Below are 21752 nucleotides of genomic sequence, written 5' to 3'. Positions count from 1 at the left end.
TTTTGTATTGGTAAATATGCACTATTGGTATTATTACAGGCAATTGTCATATATGGATGGCATATCAGTAGTAGTGTACATGCAAACACTATGGACCTCCCACTTGATGGATCTAAATTGGAGATCTTACTGGTTGAAACATAGATCAATTAGTCGTTCTCAACCCTCTTCTTGTACCACACTCATCTTGGTCGTTAAATATATTTGATGAATTTCTAAGGAGAAGTCTTCTTTATCCGAAATGGACAACTATATTGGTGTTAGACTTGGTAGAAAATAACAGAAATAAAAAAAAAGGTTTAAGAATTAAGAGGAGATAGGAGAAGGGTGCTCGAGAGTAGATGGCCTGGCTTCCTCAACCCGTTAATATTTATGAAGACATTCAACCCTAGGTTAGAGAAGAAGAATTGGTGGCAATCTCCTCTGTCCATCCTAGGAATGTTTTTTATAATTGAGTTTGAATATTACAGTAAGAGACAGAACTGCCCTTACTTAGGTGGCAGCAAGTAAAGATAAGAAATACATAATAAGCCTAGGCCCATACACTTTAACAAAAGAAAAAAAAACATAATAGAGAACTAAAGGTCCAAACCCACCTCTTTATGTCCCACAATACTCCTCAAGCTGAGAATAAATATCTGTTATGCCCAACTTGCATAGAAGCTCCACAAATCTTGGTTTGGTAAGGCCTTTGGTGAATACATTAACTAGCTGTTTTGTGGTAGGCATGTAAGGAATATAGAGATCTCTAGAACAATCCTTTCCCTCACAAAGTATCTATCAATTTCAATATGTTTAGTTCTATCATGTTGGACTAGATTATTAGCAATGTTAATCGCTGTCTGGTTGTCACAATAGAGCTTTAGAGGTCCATTCACATTTATCCCCATTTCATTCAGAAGAATTTGAAGCCACAGTAACTCAGCAACCCCATGTGCCATGGCTTTTTATTCAGCTTCAATACTTGATCTAGATACCACAGTTTGTTTCTTACTTCTCCAAGTAATAAATTACCATCTAGAAAGGTACAATATATAGATGTAGACTTCCTATCTCCAAGAGATCCAACCCAATCAACATCAGTATAGGCCCCCATTTCAATTCTATCATGTTTCTTGAATAATAATCCTTTTATAGGGCATGTCTTGAGGTAACTCAAAATCCTTTCTACCACTTTCATGTGTGAAACTTGAGGTGCATGCATAGACTGGCTTACCATAAGAATTGAATATACTGTCAGGTCTGGTGAGAGATAGGTAGAACAGTTTACCAACAAATTTATGGTATCTTTCTTTATCAGGGTAAAGTTCTTCATCATCTTGTTGCAGCCCATGATTTTGTTCTATAGGAGTATGAACCGGTTTGGTTATCTTTCCTGTCTCCTTCAAAAGATCCAATGCATATTTCCTTTGACAACTATAAACCCCTTCACTAGAGCTAGCTACCTCTATTCCCAAAAAATATTTTACAGGTCCCAAGTCTTTAATCTCATACTCTATGCCTAAGAAGGACTTCAACCTCTAAATCTCCTTTGGATCATTTCCAATGAAAATCATGTCATAAACATATACAATCAGTGCTGTTAGGCTTCGTCCATTTCTTTTATGGAACAATATGTGGTTGGCATTGCTCTATTTGTACCTTACAGTCTTCATTGCCTTGCACAATCTCTCAAACCAAGCCCTTGGAGATTGTTTAAGCCCATGTAAGGCCCTCTTCAGTTTACACACTTTTCCTTTCATGTCATACCATGGAGGAGAATCCATTTTAACATCTTCCTATAACTCTCCATTCAGAAAAGCATTCTTAACACCCAATTGATGAAACTCCCAAGAAAAGTTTGTTGCTGAGGAGAGTAATACCCATATGGTGTTTAGTTTAGCCATTAGAGAAAATGTCTATTTGTAGCCCACACCTTCCTTTTGAGTGAATCTCTTTGCAAACAGTCTAGCTTTGATGGAATTAACTACAATATGTGGAAGTTTCATTTTGATTTCTTTGTTGAGAGAAAGGGACTTGAAGGTTACTTGAATGGAACTGTATGTAAACCTGATGAGGCTGAGGCTGATAGTAAAGCCTATACACAATGGAAGCTTGACAACGGAAAGTTAGTCTCCTGGATTTTGAGCTCCATTGTGCCTCACATTAGTGTTCCTATGAGAAGACTGAGGACTACCTATGAGATGTATGCCTACTTGAAAAAGGTTTATCATCAGTCCAATATGTCACGGCAATACCAGATTGAATATGAAATCTTTGCTTATTGCCAGGAGACAAAAAGATACAAGAATACTATTTAGGCTTTATTGATCTCTGGGCTGAATATGAACTTGTTCATACCGAACCCTCTGATCCTGTTGAATGTGTCAAGTATTTGCAAAAAACATTTTTAAAATAGGAAAGTTAACCAATTTCTCATGAAGCTAAGACCTAACTATGAAATAATTAAGTCAAATATTTTGAGTAGAGGAACTCCTCTAGACTTAGACTCTGTGATGGGAGAGTTGTTGAGGGAAGAAGCTAGACTCCTAACTGCTGCAAACATATAAGGGAAACATCTTGATTCAGGGATTGATATTGTTTTTCTTGAACGAGGGAATAAGAAATCTAGTGGGAAGGACCCTTTTGAAACTCAATGCTATGAATGTAAAGGATATGGAGATATAGCCTCTCATTGCAAAAAGAAGAATGTTTGCACATATTGCAAACAAAATGGACATATCATTCTAGATTGCCCAATTCGTCCACCCAAAGGACCCATGAAGAAGAATCAGCCACGAGCTTATCAAGTGTTTGAGGGACGAGTGTCCGATACCCTTATTGCCAAGGGAGAATCTTTTGCTTTCATGAATAAGGAAGAGATAAAACAATTGGTATTTCTGCCATCTCATTCGCCTTTTCTGCTATCGGTCGGCCTATCTGGTGAGTTCTCTGGTTATTGCTCTTCTCCCATTTGGGTAATTGATTATGGTGCTATAAATCATATGACTGGGGCCTATTCCTGAACCTTCAAACAGATTGTCTGAGACCAACTATAGACACATTGTCACTACTAATGGTGAGAAACTTGACATCATTGGGAGTGATGACATGTGTATCAAACTTTCCCCCTCAAATTCCTTGTTTCTTGCTAAAACCTTCCTTGTTCCTAAACTTACTGCCAACCTTATTTCAGTTGGTCAATTAGTTGATGAAGGTCATATTCTAACCTTTTCCTCTAATGGTTATTTGATTCATGACCAATGCACTAGGAAGGTGAAAGGGAAGGGGCGTAAGATGGGCCGCTTGTTTGCATTGGAGTTTGAGAAATCTCCATCAGCATCATCCTCTGCTTTTTTGAGATCTTCTACATTGAGTCCTGGTTTGAGCTAAAGAAACTATGTTTGGAATTTGTGGCATAAACGCTTGGGCCACCCCATTTCTAAAATACTTGTTCGAGTTTGGTTTTATTAAAACTAAAATTCCTTCTATGAAATCCTTGATACATCTTGTGTTTCTTGTTGTTTGAGTAAGAGTCATATTTTACCGTTCACTCACCGAGCTGAACATGCTATTTTGCCTTTTGAAATTATTCATAGTGATGTTTGGACTTCTTTTGTTATTTCTCGGATGGGATACAAGTATTTTTTGCTATTCATTGATTATTGTACTAGATACACTTGGATCTACTTTCTCAAACATAAATCAGAAGTTTTTCGAACCTTTAAGTTGTTTCATAACATGGTTTGAGTTCGTTTCCAAGTGAATGTACATACCTTACACTCAGACTCAAGGGGAGAATACAGTGACGGAGAATTTGTTGGCTTACTTGAAACATCATGGCATACAAATCCAATGATGCTTCCTAGACACTCCTCAGCAAAATGGTGTGGTAGAAAGAAAGAATGGTCACATTCTCAATGTTTTAATGACTCTCCTACAAGAATCACACGCGCCTCCCACATTATGGGTTGAGGCTGCTAGCACTGTAGTATATCTGATCAATTGTATCCCATCATTTGTGCTTGCTAACATTTCTCCTCATCAAAAGATGTTTGGATCCCCCCCACCCCCAGATCTTTCCCATCTAAATGTCTTTGGGTGCCTAAGCTTTGTTCATCTTCCTTCTCGTGAACGTCCAAAGCTTTCGGCTCAATCTGTCATGTGTGCTTTTGTGGGGTATAGCCCGAACAACAAGGGATTCATTTGTTATGATCCCTCAACACGTCGAATTCGTATTTCTCGAAATGTGATTTTTCTTGAGCATATCTCTTTTTTTTTCCAGGAATTGCCAAGTTATTTGCACCCTCTATTTTAGTTTTGCATGATTTTGAACAACAAGATACTCCATCATCCACTGCTAAGAAGGAACTTCTCATCTTCTCTTGCAAGCGGGTTCGTGGTCCAGCTCCTACGCCTATGACCCCTCTTCCTCCTGGTTTGGATCCCTCGCCCATCATAGACAACCCTGTAAGTGATGCCCTAGTTTTAGATTTGTTAGTGTCGAGTATGTAGGGGTATTTTTGTCTTTGTGCTTATGGTTAGGTGCTGATGTGTAAGTTTATGTTAGATCTAATGTCCCTAACTTAAGTAGGGGCACATGTGACTTTTCCACAATATTTTTAGTAATATAAAACAGATCTGGCCGAATGGGAGGGTTGACTTTTCTCTCATCTGAACCAAACCTTTTCCTCCTTGTCTTCTGTTCTACTCTTCTCCTTTCTTTCTCTCTTTCTCTCTTCTCTCTTTTCCTTGACTGTTATCAGTCTAACAGGCAGGCCGAACTCTAATAAGATTCCTCAATTATTCCTCCTGTTCCTTTACGTCGTTCTACTCGTATCTCTAGACCACCTTACCAATATAGTTTTCCTTCAAACCATAGTTCCTTCTCTACTGTTTTGACCTCTACAGATATTCCCCATTCTTACCAACAAGCTAATAGAAGCCCTCAGTGGTAAGAAGCCATGAATGCAGAGATTCGAACTTTGCATGAGAATGACACCTGGGACCTTGTCCCAACACCTTCAGATGGCTCTATTATTGGGAGAAAATGGGTCTATTCCATCAAGCTGAAATCTGATGGGTCTCTAGACCGTTACAAAGCCAGGCTTGTGGCACAGGGATATAAGTAGGAGTATGGCATTGACTATGAAGAGACTTTTTCTCTAGTAGCCAAGATTACTATAGTCCGTGTTCTTTTAGCCCTCTCTGCTGCTCACTCTTGGACAATCTTTCAACTGGATGTGAAAGATGCCTTTTTACATGGGCATCTAAAGGAAACAGTATATATGAAACCTCCTCCTCCAGGGTACTGTAGTGATCCCTCCCTCGTTGGTCGACTAAAGAAGTCCCTCTATGGGCTCAAGCAAGCCCCTCGAGCTTGGTTTGAAAAATTCAGAGATGTTGTCGTGCAAGTAGGATATAGCCAAAGTGCATCAGACTACTTTCTCTTTGTTCGGAAAAGACCCTAGGGCCTTACCATTCTCTTACTTTATGATATAGAAGGAATCTAGGACCTCAAGTCTCTTGTCCATAGTTCCTTTCACATGAAGGATCTCGGCCCTCCTAACTATTTCTTGGGACTTGAAGTCCAACGGAGCTCCTGAGTTTATTTTGTCTGCCAACACAAGGATGCCTCTGATCTTGTTAAGTTGGCCAACCTCACTGATAATAAACAAGTTGATACTCCCTTGGAGCTGAATGTCAAATTATCCAAATCAGAAAGCTCCCTGCTTCCTGATGCTTCCCACTATCGGCAACTTGTAGGGTCTCTCATCTATCTGACCATGACTCGTCCTGGCATCTCACATGCAGTTCAAGTTGTTAGTTAGTTTGTCTTTGCACCTCATCAACCTCATTTGACTGCAGTGCATTGAATTATCCACTATATTCGAGGTTCTTTATCACAGGGTCTTTTCTTTTCTTCATCTTCTTCTCTCCAACTGAAGGCCTATGCTGATGCAGATTGGGCTGGATGCCCCGGCACACGACACTCAACTGCCGGGTGGTATGTCTTCATGGGTGACTCTCTAATATCATGGAAGTCCAAGAAACAACAGACTTTTTCCAAGTCCTCTACAGAAGCAGAGTATAGGGCAATGCCATCTGTTTGTAGTGAAGTTGTTTGGCTTCAATCTTTATTTCAGGTTCCTCTCCTACGCCCATTACTCTGCATGCGGATAACACTAGTCCTATTAAGATTGCCTCTAATCTTGTCTTTCATGAAAGGACAAAGCATATGGAGGTGGACTACTACTCTATCCGCGATATGTTTCTTGCAAATTCTATCTCTCTCCCTCATGTTGTCTCTGATATGCAAGTTGCTGACATCTTCACAAAGGCCATGACGAGATCCAGACACTTATTTCTAGTAAGCAAACTGATGCTCATGCCTCTACATCAGTTTGAGGGGGAGTGTGAAGAAACTCCCTGATATACCATTTTGTTGTAGTCCTTATTGTATTGTTTTCTTATTTATTATTATTTTCACTTCAGCCCTGCAAGGGCCTCTCTGTAAATTCTCTAAATTGTGTTTCCCTACAAGGGCCTCTCTGTAATTTCTATAATTTCACTTTCTATATAAAGGACCCTTGTGGTAGGGCCGAATCATCCATTCTTCATCCCCAGAATTTTGTATTCTGCTCTGGGTCTGTTGACAGCAGGAAATGTGATCCCCTTCAACACAACAAAGATTAAAGTTGAACTTTGATGGGAGCTCTAGAGGTGACCCAGGGCCTTCAGGTATAGGGGGAGTATTTAGAGATGGAGATGGGAGAATTGTTGCTATGTTCTCTGGGCCAACAAGGGTGGGAGACTAATTACGAGCAGAAGTGATGGCTCTGCTTCAAGGTGTAAAATATGCCAAGCAATTGGGATTACACCAAGTGGAGATAGGAGATTCTAAATTGTTAATGGACTGGCTGCAATCAGGCAATTTGGGAGCATGGATGTATCGACAGCCCATACAGGAAAAGGGAGCTTGATGCAGGCTTCAAGTGGAAAAGAAGATCAGCTAGTGGTCTGGCTGATACCTTAGCCAAACAAGGGACAGAGAGGGAAGGTTTGTTCTGGGCAGTTCTGTAATTCAAATTACTTGGGCCCAACTCCTATCCTAGGGGTTGACATTGTATCTTAATTTTACAGTAATGAAGTTACCGTTTCCAATAAAAAAGAGACTAAGAAAACTAGGGTTCTTCATGTTGGAGAAACCCTCACCTGACCTGTTTCACCTCACTTAAATCTGAAGACATCTAAACTTGCTGGAGTCCAGCAGTACTTCTTCACAAAAAGCAAGAGTTTTCCCCTTTGGTCCAAGTATCAGCAGAATATTCAGATTACAGTGGGAGAAAAGAGGAAATCTTTTCTGGTTCAATCTAAAAAAAACTGTATACTTCAGTCCCCTTCACTGTCAATCTCCAGAAAGCTTCTTGAGCACCTGGGTTTAAGAGTCCAGCATCTAGACCTGCAGTAAGGTCTCTCTAGTAGTTTCCTTGACCATTCACTTTAGCTTGCACACTAACAGGCCATATATGACCAGCTTAGGGTTTCCTTGATCTACAATACCAAGGCAGAACCCTAGAGAACAAAGTTCAGTAAGTTACGATCAGAACTAGGGTTTCAGTAAGGAATGAACAAGAAGAAAGAAGGAAAAATGAAGGAAGAAAGAAAGAGAAACAACAGGACCTAGGACAGGTTTAGTGCTTGGATACCATGAAGGCGTTCAGCCCTTGGTTAGAGAAGTAATCTCTACTGTCCAGCCCAGTAATGTTATAAAATAAGTGAGTTTGAATAAGCGACAAAACCGCCCCTGCTTAGGTGGCAGCAAGTAAAGATAAGAAGTACATAATAAGCCCAGGCCCATACACTTAGCAAAAGAAAAAAACATAGTAGAGAACTAAAGGCCCGGGCCCACCTCTTTATGGAGAATACAAAGAGTTACAATGACCAATATGCCCTTAATAGGGCTCCTTCTGCTAATCCACCAATAAAAACATAAAAACAGCATTACACTAATGGGCCTTGAGCTAAATAACTAAAACCTACAAATAAATAACAACTACTCAACAAATCCTCAACACTCCCCCTCAAGTTGGGAATAGATATCACACATTCCCAACTTGCATAGATCATGTTCCAACTTGCTTTTAGTAACTCCCTTGGTGAAGATATCAGCTATCTATAATTCAGATGAAACGTATGGTAGATCATTTCCTGTAACTACAATGTCATCAACATATACTATTAGAACTGACAAAAGTGATTTTTTCCTTTTCACAAAGAGTGTACGATCTGAGTCTTTATGTATCCAAAACGAATCAAAGCTCCCTGGAACCTGTCAAACCATGCTCTGGGTGATTGCTTCAAACTTTTATCCAACTATTTCAGATGCAATAGGCAGTGAGTGAAAAAGGTGCGCCTAGGCACACAAATGAGATGCATTTGAAGGTCTGTGCCTTGCTGCCTAGGCACACCTCCTTTAGAAAGGTATGTGCCTGGAGCACCTAGCATGGACTCAGTTGGGCTTACCTCAAGTGGCTAAGTATAAAGCGGCTTATAGAATTAGAGTAATGCAATTGGGAAAGAAATAAAGAGATTGAAAGTTTCAAGTTCTTAAACATGTTTTATGTGCTATGTTTATCGATTTTAATTTGAGCTATTATGCTTTTTAAAACATTTAGTTTAAAATTTAAGTATGCATTTTTAATTAATATTTTATTTTTTTTTCATTTTTATGAATTTTTTGTTTTCTTTTTTAATCTTTTGTGACTTGCTTCAAAAAGTGCAGACATCACCTTGTGCCTTGTGCCATGAGAGCAAAAAACCCCTTGCACTTTTAAAACACTGGTGCTAGGTTCTTCCCCCCACCATGGTTGATTTTCTATCATCTTTGAGAGTTTGTGTTGTTTAGCTAAGGGGAAGTTGCTATGAAACTCTCAGTCTTCTATCATTGGTTGGACAGTTTGGAAGGAAATAAATAGCAGAATCTTAGAGGCAGAGTGCTCTGTTGTAAGAAATCATTGGCAAGGCTGAATAGAGTATGATGAAATGGGCTTACTCATCTAATCTCAGTGGTCATCTATCATTTTTTGGTTTGTGCATATTATACTTTTTGTATGTTTTGTGAATGCACACTCTCTTATACCTTCTGTATACCTTGAACTCTGAAGGTGTTTCACCCTCCTTTTCAGTAACATAATTTAAACACTTACCATTTATCAAAAAAATAAAAAATATTATACCACTTGAACCTATTAGTGGCTTGGACTTCCACCCAAAACTTTTAGCACCCTATTATCTCTGATACCACCTGATTATCCCAAACCTCCCCCTTTGTTTCCTATATGATGACAATGTTTGGCTTTCATTTAATTAGGGCTAAATTCACAGCTGCCCTTTTCACTGGCTTGCCCAAGCCACAAAACTGTGTATCTTTTGTACTATGAATGCAAGATTTTTATTGAAACAGCTAAAGGTTACTGAATCTTGACCTCAACAAGTTTGCTTGAATACTTGTAATGCTTTGCATTCTCCAAAGGTTTAAGTGTATTTTTTTTTTTTTGGGGGGGGAGGGGGTGGGGTGGAAGCTAAATTATGCATGCCAGCCTTGCTATCTTTTTTAGTCATGTTATTTTGCAGAGAATTTATATACCAAAAGAAAAGAAAAGAAAAGAAAAGAAAAGGATGAAAACTACTCCTGCAATCCATATTATCTATTTTTTATTATTTTATTTCACAAGAACAGTCAAATCAGATTACTTTTCCTTTCCTAACTATTCTAATTGGACATTATTTTGATCAAATGCTATTGTAAATAATATTTGAAAATTGTCATGTGTGATGTGTGATGCATGCACATTACTATTACTAGTATATGTAGACAATAGGTGTTACTTGATATTTTTTGATATTTAAATGTTTCTGAGATTTAAGACTTGCTTGTTCAACATGACTAAGACTTAAGAAAGAGGAATGATTGGTATTGTTGGATAACCTTGGTCAACCCATTAGGTATATTCATAAGAATTTTGTCCCTGGAGATATCATAGTTATTCTTATTCACTGTCAAACTTTAACTAAATGTCCTGATATTCCATGTGCATATGGTAATAACTCTCTGGACAAATAACAAATTTATTTTTCCATGTCTAACTGTGTTTCAGCCTATATGTGCATTATTCACTCTACTTGATTTCCAAATTTTTACGTGTACAGGTTTGGGAGAATGGTTGCATGCTTTCGTTATGGTTCAATTGATGTTCATTCTGTTTATCTTCCACCCTCTAAACTTGACTTTAACTATGGAAGTCAAGAATGGATACAGAAAGAAGCAAAAGAGGTCTAATTATCATAAATCTGATTCCAGAAATATATGTTTGAAACTCCTGTTCATTGTGGATGATTCATTGGTCTTGCTTTTAACAGGTGGTTGACAGGACAGAACTTCTTTTTACTGAAGTACTCAACAGTCTCCATGAGATTGTTGAGAAAAGATCAGGTTTAGGATTCCTTAAAAGTGGTGTGAAAGCAGCTGAATCAAGACATCGTGTTGCAGAACTAGAAGGGATAATACAAAAGGAGAAGGCAGAATTTGAGGTGGTGCCTTTTGATTGCTTTTCTCCCCACATATCACCCCACCCACCCCAAAAAATGACACTGTCTACTTGCATGTTGGTCTAGAGCTAAAACTCTGTTGGTTGGCAGAATGACTTTGGTTTTCAACTTTGTGCTTTCTGTCAGGTCCACTTGTGTACCTAGCTGGACCTTTCAATGAGTAGGCAATCTCTTGGGTTGTGATGTATGCCAATATCATGTGATTAGCTTATAAATCTGTTCAATCGAGAAAAGGAAACAAACTAAATTATTTTAGTTATTTTTAAGGAGGTAACCGAGAAAGAAACAACCTAATGAACTGCTGATTTTTCCAAGTGGTAGCCAAGTAGTTGAACTGGCCAGATTGGTGAATAGTAGATCTTATAATATACGGTGATTAAGTAGTCAGCTTTTCCACTTTATCAGGTTCTGATTATTTTCTCAACATTGTCTTAGGAATCTCTCCATAAAGCTCTGAACAGGGAGGCAAAGAAGGGCCAACCTATAATTGATATCCTTGAGATTAATCGGTTGCAGAGGCAGCTGCTCTTTCAGTCTTACGTGTGGGACCGCCGCTTGATATATACAGCCAATTTAGACAACGACCATCAGGAAGGGCTAAGCAGCTCTATGGCAAAAAGCAAGGAGAAAACCCTTGATTCGATTGAGAAGCTTGTTGAGATGAACACTTCTAATAATACAAGTAAGGCTTTATCCAGTTGTGACTCAATTTGGGATGGGAAGCCTGATGAAAGCCTTAATCAAGGAGGATCTGGTGAGCAGCCTAATCAGGATGCCTTAGCTAGTCAAGGAAGAGAGATGAATCAAGATCCAAACAATGAGAAGGAAGGCATGGTTTATTTGTCTACTGGCCAAAAGTTTGATGATCAATTTGATCCTTTGGAATCTGGAGTAATTCGTAGGGTTCTCTCAGAGGGGCACTTCCCAATTATGGCAAGTTTGTCAGACACTCTTGATGCAGCATGGACAGGTGAAAATCACCCAGGAAGTGCAACACCAAGAGAGAATAGTTGTACATTTCCTGATGCAGCTGTTGTTGATTCGTCAGTCATGATAGATGTTGCAGTGGCAAAACCGGAGTTGGAAGAGCATTTGGAAAACCGAGATGGAGCTGAGATATCTCAATCTCTTGGACCTGCAAGAGCAATCAAGGGAACTGACAATGTGTATGACACTACAAGCTGGGTAAGCATGCCTTTCCTAAACTTCTACCGTTCTTTCAACAAAATTTCTTCAGGAAGTGCTCCAAAGCTCGATACGCTTAGTGGATATGATCCTGTCTATGTCACATCGTTTCGGGACTTAGAGCGTCAAGGTGGTACCAGATTTCTGTTGCCTATAGGTTTCAATGACACTGTTGTGCCAGTTTATGATGATGAACCCACAAGTATTATATCATATGCCCTGGTCTCTCAGGATTATCATGCCCAGATGTCTGATGAGCGGGATAGACCAAAAGATGGGGGAGACTCTTTAGTCTCCTTACCATCTTTTGATTTGGTGAATTTTCATTCATTTCATCTATTTGATGAAATGACCTCCGAATCATTTAGAAGTCTTGGGTCCACAGATGATAGCATCTTATCTATGTCTGGGTCCCGGAGCTCTCTGATGTTGGAACCACTCTTATCTACAAAGGCATTGCATGTGAGAGTTTCTGTTACAGATGATGGCCCTCTAGGGAAGGTGAGGTATACTGTTACTTGCTACTATGCTAAGCGGTTTGAGGCCTTGAGGAGAACATGTTGCCCATTTGAGTTAGATTTCATAAGGTCCCTCAGTCGCTGTAAGAAGTGGGGGGCCCAAGGTGGCAAGAGCAATGTCTTTTTTGCAAAAACCTTGGATGATCGGTTTATCGTCAAACAGGTTACAAAGACAGAGCTAGAATCTTTCATCAAGTTTGCTCCTGAGTATTTCAAATACCTCTCTGATTCGATTGGCACAGGAAGTCCTACATGTCTGGCAAAGATTCTGGGGATTTACCAGGTAGAATATTGATCTTTAAGCTATGTCACTGAGGCTCAACCATGACCTTATCTAAGTTAAGAACCTCCTTCTTGATTTAAGGACCAAGCTTTTCATATTTTAGAATAAACCGATCAACCATCTCCAAGACTGAGTCCTGATATTGTTGCTACTTTTATTTATTTATTTTATGTCAGGTGACATCGAAGCACCTTAAAGGGGGGAAGGAGTCAAGGATGGATGTTTTAGTCATGGAGAATCTTCTGTTTGGGCGGAATGTTACAAGACTTTATGACCTTAAGGGATCTTCTCGGTCACGGTATAATCCAGATTCAAGTGGGACCAATAAGGTTTTGCTGGATCAGAACCTCATAGAAGCAATGCCAACTTCTCCGATTTTTGTGGGAAACAAGGCAAAGCGGTTGTTGGAGAGAGCTGTTTGGAATGATACTTCTTTTCTTGCGGTAAGCTCAAAATAACCAATTGCTGTAATTTTCATTGTTCAAGCTAAAAATAAAATACTTACTAATTGGACCTTCTTAACTGTTATTTACTATAATTATGTGCACATAGTCATGGGTTTGGTGATGGGTATATTAGGTTACCACCAGTTATGTTACATGGAAACTTCAAAATGGGTACAATACATGAGGGGACTCCTCTTTGCCTCATTTATAATATGTGACTAAAGAACCTTTAATTCTTGGTAAAACTTTAACCTGGATTGTAAATTTGTAATACTTAATAATTTAGTATAATCCATCTTTGTTTCCTTTTGTTGTTTGCACTGATTTATGCATCTGCATTTGATTTTTTTTGAACAATTATCCCATTATTTATACAACATTTAAGTCATTAAAAATTTTAACGTAGAACTAAAGTATTTCTGTGGAGTTCCTGAATCTTATTTTGGATTTGCCGAGTCTTAAAGCTTATACTTGTGTCAAATTATGACACTAGTATCCATGTTCCCAATGTGGACTCTTTAAGATAGAAGATCCAGCCCCACCTCATTTATTGAACAGCCCAGGACCAACTGCTTCAGGTGAACGTGGGGCAACCTGTATGGGACAGGGATCAGTATAAATATGCAAAAACACCTATTTGATCAGATGAACGGGGCCTGTCTATGCCATACTTATTCAGATTGTGATCACTAAATCTTGTTAACAATCATTTGATCAGGTCCCTCTCCCTTTTAATATTTATTTGTACTTGGGTTTCATTTGACTGGTCCCTCTTCTATTTCAGAATCAGTAGATTTTATTGTAGATATTTTAGGCAATCTACAGGGAAGTATCTTATATTTCTTGGTCCAAGTATATCTAGTAAATTTAAAAAAAGTTGACAAATCTGTTAATCCTTCTTGCTGAGATCAGTTGTGGTTCTTTGCATTTTGATTGGACTAAAATGTTTCCATGTCTTTTAAGTAGGAAAGAAATATTTTGTTGGACATCTTTTAATATTTGATTCATATTAACAATATGGCAGTCCATTGATGTAATGGATTACTCATTACTGGTCGGGGTGGATGAGGTGAAGCATGAGCTGGTTGTGGGGATAATTGATTTCATGAGGCAGTACACCTGGGACAAACACCTCGAGACATGGGTGAAGGCTTCAGGGATACTTGGTGGTCCAAAGAATTCATCTCCAACTGTAATCTCTCCCAAGCAATACAAGAAACGGTTCAGAAAAGCCATGTCTGCTTATTTCCTCATGGTACCAGACCAATGGTCTCCTTCAACCATTATCCCCAATGGGTCCCAATTGGACGTCTGTGAAGAGAATGCACAAGGTGGGGCTTCACTTGAATGATACTATGAAAAAAAAAAGTTTCTTGTATATGTGAAGATATGTAAGTTGGGGTTCAATGCCCTCTTTTTCTTCTATTTTTTTTAACCCCTTTTTATTCAGTCTGTCAATGCTTCTTTTACTTTATCCTTTTTTTTTTTTGATGAATTTTACTTTATCCTTTTCTCCATTATATTTTCTTTAGGATGGTAGATGTATTCCTGTTCTTAGGAAAATATATGTCAATGATTTGTTAGAAGAATGAACAAGGCGGTTTGATGCCAAGAAATTCACGACGGAGGAATAATATTAAATTGTTTTTCTGTCTGTCAGTTACATGTATAATATCTTTTTTGTGTATGTATGCATCATTTGCAATATATTCGTCACAATACATCAGTCAATTTCTTTGTATTGGATCTGGCATTAATTCTCCCCACTGTCAAGGGGCTTATCTTGTGTATATATCGTCGTTTCGAGTGTCTTCCAGTTCTAGCAAAGGAATTTTATCATGGATAAAGGCCTGACCGCCTGAATCAATTATTTTGCTGTGTTTCAAATCATTGAAACCTCTAGCTGTAAAATTCTCATCTATTGCAATTTAATGTATACTAGCGAGAAGCCCGTGCGATGCACTGAAGATAGAGAAAATGACAAAATTAACAAATGAAATCAAATCAAACCTATTATATTTAAATTAATAAATGAAACATTTAAATAAATGCCTTTTAGAGTTAAGTTCCCCTCAGAATTGTTTTAGTTTCCCAAATGTATTTATGCCCATCCCCACTATAAATACCCCCCCCCCCCCACTATAAATGCCCAACCCCACTATAAAGGGAATTGCAAAATTATGATAAAATGGAAAATGAGATACACCAAAAACAACAACAAATTTCGGGAAAATCTCTGAAAAAATCTCATTCATATAGAGATCCAACTATCAATGGGCAAAGTATTTCTAAGAATGTGGTTCTTTTGATAGGAATCAAATTAGAGAAGTAAAAAGGAAGCAAGCATAAAAAGATTAAGTGCGCTATTAATTTTGCAATTTAAAGTAGCATAAGGATGGGATGGCATGCCCTTTGCATAGGCTGGTAAAGGATCTAATGGTTACGGGTTATTTCCCCTTATGTTGTTATATAGGAAAATGGTAAATTATTAACATTAAAACTAAACTGAAATTAGGACATTTCAAGTAGTTAAAAGGAATTAGACAAGAAAAAGGTAAATATCCATCAAAACCATGGGATTTAGATTTCTTGATTTGATGACGACAATAGGAAGTTCTGCATATTTTGCCTGAAAGAGAAGGACAAGAACAAAGAAGAATTAGAAGAATTAGAGGATAGCAATAAAGTGCATCCCATGTCAAAAGGAAATACCAAAAATCACAAATGAAATGCATAAATACAACTATAAAATTATGAGAAAATGTCAAAGGAAATAATAGAATAAAGCATAAAAGGAACCAACAAATTAAAAAAATAAAAACAAAACAACCTAGCCTAAACCAAACTAAACCCATAAAAATAGAAGCCTAGCCCATGTTGATGAAGCACTTCCAAGGAAAAAAGGACGGCAAATATTAGAAAATAAAATACATTTGTTTTCCCTTCTATCATGCACCACCCAAATCCTGCCATCATCACATCAAAAGTGATTCAGATAAAATGAAATTAAAAAGTAACTGATAATTCTAGTGAATTAAACAAAAAAAAAAAAGAAATTAAAAACATAAGCACTCTAAAACAATAAAGGGTAGCTATTGACTCCATGAAGTAAAATAAAAACAGGAAAAAAGATACAAAACTTACTGTGATGGTCGATATATGGTAATCTCTAGCAAGTTATGTGTAGCAATAATTACTTTAAGCAAATATGAGAGTAGTCACCATTTTCACTGAAATAAAATAGAAGAAATAGAGTAAGCATTGATCCTGATAGAAGGAATAGTATGACACGGAATAGCAAATATAAAATTATTATATTCAAAAGATTAAAAAAGACTAAAGACACTTCCTAATTTTAGGTGATTAATTAGAAAGGATTAACGTGAAACTAATGGGGTGGTGGGAATTAAATAGTACTATCTAACATACTATTAGGAGTGATTAAAGTGAATATAATAATGAAGTGGTGGGAATCAAATTTTATCAACTTAAATTTGAATTTAGGTAATTAAATGGGATGGATTAAAATGAAACTAATGGGTTGTGGGAATTAAATAGGGCACTGTACTAAATTGTAATGGAGAGGAATTTAATATTTTATTTTTACCTTTTTGAGGCCACACACGCGTTGTACAAGAATTGAGAGGAGTCCGTGTGAGCCTATGGGAGAGGTCCCCTTACCTCCCTTCTTTCTTCTTTATATTATAGATATAGATGTCATCTTGTTTTTTCCCTATTCTTTTCGTAATTTGTAATTTAATGTAATTTTTGCATTCGCAGTATGGTTCAATGTACTGATTCAACAATCTATATAATCTTTTTATTTTATCTTTGTTCACTTTGATAATTCACAAACAAATACATTGGGCAATGTTTGTTTGGAACTATAACTGTTTCTTGAGAGGCATTTTCTCAGAAAATGGTGTTGCATAAGCATGATGTTTTCTCAGAAAATGTTTTTTTGGGTTTTCTATTTGATACCGTTGCTGTTTCTGTTGCTGTCATATAGGCACTTTTAATTGTTATGCCAGCATACTATCGCTAGCAAACAGTAGTAAAACTCAAACCACACTTTCCTGATTTTCAAGACTGTCTGAAAAAACGTTTTTCAAAAAAACGGTTAACTAAACAGTAGACACTTTTTCAAAAATTGGATTTCTTATGTGGTATATGGTACAATACGTATTAGCAGTTTTAAGTTTTAACCATGTATTTGTTATACATGGGACCAATCACTCAAGTGCGCTTTCATGTTTATTACATTCACATTCAGAAGTTTGAATTAAAAAAGAGTTTGACAGCCTTCAAAAACAAAGAAAAAAGAAAAAAGAGTTTGACATATTTTACCTGTTTGCATTTTTATTTTATTTTATAATATATAAAATTAATAATTTTTTATTTTTTTCTCATTTTTGAAAATCTTAAAGTTGAAGGGGCTAAAAAGGCTAGGGACAGATAAAAAAAGACATATCTTGAGTTAATAATAAATGATTTAAGTGCTTTAACTTTATATAAGGCGACTTTGTATAGTTGCGATGATATTTTTAAAAATCTTCGTCATCTTTTTTTTTTTTTTTTTTTTTTTTTTCTTGAACCATTTGAGTAGTTTTTATTAGGGCTGTTTATAACAAGACCCAAACTGACCAAACCGACCAACCCGGTCCGATCTAACCCGAGTTGGCCGGTTTTTCTTCAGCACCGGTTGGTTTCAGGTTACAAAAAAACATAAACTGATGGTTCAGTTCGGTTTTGGTTTTCACACATGAAAACCGAAACCGAACCGACCCGAATTGACTTATATATATATATGTCTGATATATTTCAATTTTAATATATATTTCAGATATATATTTGTGGATATATATTTCAGCTTTATTTCAGAAATATACATATTATATATAAAATTTCTAATATATAAAATATCAGTTTTAATTCATAAAATCATTTTTAATTTCCAGGCATCCAGCCTTTGCTTTGTTAGACTTGAATCCTTTATCGTTCACACCGAGAGAATCATTAACAAAACTGACCCAAACCGATTCAAACTGACCAAGTCGGTTTTACTTTATATTGGATTGGTTTCGATTTCATTTCTAGGTAAACCGACCAAGTCGGGTCGATTGGAAAAGCGCTAGTGAACCAACCCAACCCGACCCATGAACAACCCTAGTTTTTATATTTTTGAAATATACAAAAATTCAGATGTACTTTTTTTTTAATGTCTATGCACTTATAATATGTAAATTTGCGAATATTGATTGGACTACAAGCAAGATTCAAAGTATCAATATGACAAAGTTTCACAAAGGACACAAAACTAATTTTAAGGCCCAAAAGGACATTCTAACACTACATATGACCTGGAGTGTAGCGTTTACATCATTACCAAAATACATTAATGTTATGTCAGCGAAAATGCATATATTTATATTTATATGTTGTTATTTATCCATTAAAACTTCTATGATGCATATCATATTATATGCAATTCATAAGTTTTTGCTACTAAAATAATTATTTTATTTTGTAAGGTAAAAAAATATAAAAGTTGTTACAGATTGTTGATGGATCAATGGATTTGATAGGTCATTTAGAGAACCATCTTATAGTTCACTCCTACCATCGAAATCATTTAAAAGAAAATACTTTTTTACAATTTTTGGATTTCCCCACTTTTTTTTTGGTGGGGGTCCATGGATCTACTAATACAAGAAAAGAAAAAAAAATCATAAATCCAACAACCAACCCAAATATTTTTTACATTTTACATACCAAAATATATAGATCTATTGAATATTGAAGAATTAAATGAAAAAATTGCATTCTTTTTCTTCTTGTTTCGAATGAGTTTTCCTCCTTTTTAATGCAAGATCTCTTTTTTGTTTTGTTTTTTGAATAAAGGAACTCTCTTGCAAGTGTCTACTGTGAAGACACAAAATTTTTTAGTAAAAAATACGCTATAAAAAGAAATTTAACTAGAAAACATTAATCATTCCACATTTCCACTAGAAGATATGATGCGACACAGAAAATACTAACCGGCACACATGCCCTGTACCAAGTTGTTGGTATTTTAAACCTTGTTGGACTTTTACCACCCAATTCGCACCCCAAAAATGTCAAAAGTTTTATGTTTAGACATTGGAGTCTTGAAGGATTCCTTCCAAATTACAATCTTGGGTACACAAAATGAGTTAAATATGAAGTAACTCAATATTATATTTATTAATAAAATAGCACCTAGGAGGCTATAATCTAGTAACGTAAGACCAATCATGCCAGTAAAAAGGTTTCTTTTTGAGGAAAACTTATATCGTGGATCATAGCATGGTAGTTGGTACACCACAATAACCTATTAAATACATGCAAATCCTTTATGCTTCAATTGCATATTGGATGAAGCTTAAAGTAACATCAACTATTACAATTGGCCTGAATCGGGCATTATTAGCCTTAAATCTGTTCATTTAATTTTTCTTGCAGCCTAAATGGCAACCACTAACCACAATACTCCAGATGTACCCCTCCATTTTGTCCATCACGCTCTAACCCTATATACAACATACTTGCTAACCTCCCTCTCATTTATTATTGAATCAAAATAACCAAAAGGATGACATTGATGTATATATTGGTTTTTAATCCTAATTGTACCCTTACTATCACTCCTATTATTAGATTTGCATTGGCATACGTCGTAATGAAATTTATTTCAGAACCTCTTGATTTAGAGAATTTCTACATAGACTTTTTTTTTTTTTTTCATTTGATTAAAAATGTTAAACAAAACATCAAATAATTAACTTCAAGCTTTCAAGGAGATTCATCCCACTTTGCATAACCACTCTTCCTGCTCACTTTCATGTCTAATAACCACTTTTCTACTTCAAATTCAAAATTATTCTAATCCTTTCTGGGTTGTGTTTCCTTTGTTAGAGTTGCCAATGGGTTGGCGGATCTGACAGAACCAAACCAAACTGACTGTATTATATAGGTTCTGGAAAGATACTCCCACTTCAGTACCCATCTTTCTCATGGTATATTACAAAGAATGTTATTGGACCCGACATGACCCAATTATCACCGCTAGAAGGCTATTACCCAAAGCTGGATGCCGATACACTATAAGGGCAAACTGTGTTCAAAATATTGCAACGTATCAATTTCGACAAGAACCCGATACGTGGAACGTGTATAAATCATTCATTCCGTTTTTTTTTTCGTACATACCAGTCGATATGAGCCCGTATCAAGCTGTTTCGGATCTGTATCAGCCTATACGGGCTCGAAACAGTCTGATAGGGGCCCGAAATAGTCCGATGCAGTTCACATATGTATCGTTAATACATATTTAATATCGAATCTCTTGTTAATGCTGTTTATTTAAGTCTAATTTCTCTTTCATTAATTAGCCGATTATTCCAAGACAATTTTAAATTTAAACTTGAATTTTAGCACCTAATTCAAATTCTCTTATTAATTCCTTTAATTAATAATCCCCTATCACTTATTTTGTTTTGTTAGTGTAAAAACTTCAAATTTTAGCTATAGCAAGATTCAAACCTTGGTCACTTGATTTTAAGTTTTAACAACCACAAATTCGCCAATGAGCCACACATATTTGTTTGCTATGATTATATGCATTTTTAATTTTAAGTAAATTTTCACTTTTGCTAATGAGTGACAAGTTTTTATTAATAAAAGCTATAATTAATTATTAAAATTTACATACTCATAAATATTAATTGTGTCCTGATATGTCACACTTCATATAAACCATTAAATTATGGTTTTTAAAATTTAAATGACTTATTTACAATCATATAAAATTTGTAAATATAGTTAGTAATATATATTTTTTTAAGATTTATTTGAAAATTTTACCATATTTATGCATATCTTGATTTTTCGTCCATATCCATACATATCCAAAGCATATCCCGATATGCCTCTTAAAATTATCTTTCCGATACACCTTGCGTTTCTGATACTTTGAACCTTGCTTTCATACATTTACATCCAACTTCCTTTATTTCAACCATTTCCAAACTCCAAACACTCAGCAGATTGTAGAAGAACAAAATTTGTAATGTCATTTCACCTTCAGTTGACTTGATTTTTACATTATGCATCTAGCCAGTAATGGACATCATCATCAGAAAGAAACAAACAAGTTAGCATATGCGCCCAACATCTATGGAACCTAAGCAAGAAAGTCCTAAATTTTCTACAAAAAAAACTGAAAATTCCTAAAAACAAAAACAAATACCTAGATCAGGGTCACAAAAAGATCACAAGAGAAATCGGTGAAAGCAGAGAGATAGACCTTGACAACATCTATAGAAGGCTGTCCAGTTGGTTTTGCAACTCCTGAATAGATACCATACCGATGCTTTGCATCTCCTCGGGGGAGTATTCGGACTTTAGCAGGGATTGCACTTGCAAGTGGGCCTCTACGATATTTGTCCTACATATAAGAATCACATTACTAAATAAAATATTGAAAAATGCAAGACAAGAAAATAACAATGCACTCAGGACTCCTAACTGCACTTGCAATAGTAAATGCTCTAAACTGATTAACTTGAGGTTAGAATGTGATTGAAAATACTAGAAACTTTGTCATGCCATTTTTTCTTTTAAAGAAAAATTGGCTTTAAACCCCAATATCATTGGGCTAAGTGCAATTTGGGTTGGGCCAACTCCAATCCAACCCAAGCTAAGCCAAAA

At 36.4% G+C, this 21752-nt stretch overlaps 2 protein-coding genes across 9 annotated transcripts in view; one reads left to right on the top strand and one right to left on the bottom strand.

Annotated features, from left to right (window-relative positions):
- Positions 1-14681, top strand: part of LOC104600459 (1-phosphatidylinositol-3-phosphate 5-kinase FAB1B-like) — a 32790-nt gene extending 18109 nt beyond the window's left edge. For 3 of the 4 annotated variants that reach the window (XM_088892840.1, XM_088892842.1, XM_088892841.1), the window contains 5 exons: positions 10192-10315; positions 10402-10572; positions 11026-12576; positions 12753-13019; positions 14047-14681. In XM_088892840.1, coding sequence (XP_088748966.1) covers positions 10192-10315; positions 10402-10572; positions 11026-12576; positions 12753-13019; positions 14047-14373 — 2440 coding nt within the window. In that variant the 3' untranslated portion in view covers positions 14374-14681. Of the gene's footprint in view, positions 1-10191; positions 10316-10401; positions 10573-11025; positions 12632-12752; positions 13020-14046 lie in introns of those variants that run through there. The other variant, XM_088892843.1, reaches the window with a different exon arrangement.
- Positions 14682-21089: 6408 nt separating this feature from the next.
- The window catches only part of LOC104600457 (sec34-like family protein), a 128223-nt gene continuing 127560 nt past the window's right edge, over positions 21090-21752 (bottom strand). For all 5 annotated transcript variants that reach the window (XM_010263386.3, XM_088893300.1, XM_010263384.3 and 2 more), the window contains one exon: positions 21090-21489. In XM_010263386.3, the coding sequence (XP_010261688.1) occupies positions 21360-21489 (130 nt within the window). In that variant the 3' untranslated portion in view covers positions 21090-21359. The remainder of the gene's footprint in view (positions 21490-21752) is intronic.

The sequence above is a fragment of the Nelumbo nucifera genome, chromosome 8 (genome assembly GCF_055504915.1).
Source record: "Nelumbo nucifera cultivar China Antique chromosome 8, China Antique-T2T, whole genome shotgun sequence".
Lineage (NCBI taxonomy): Eukaryota > Viridiplantae > Streptophyta > Magnoliopsida > Proteales > Nelumbonaceae > Nelumbo > Nelumbo nucifera.
The sequence above is the reverse complement of the archived record's forward strand: the minus strand, read 5'-3'. Positions and strand labels throughout refer to the sequence as shown.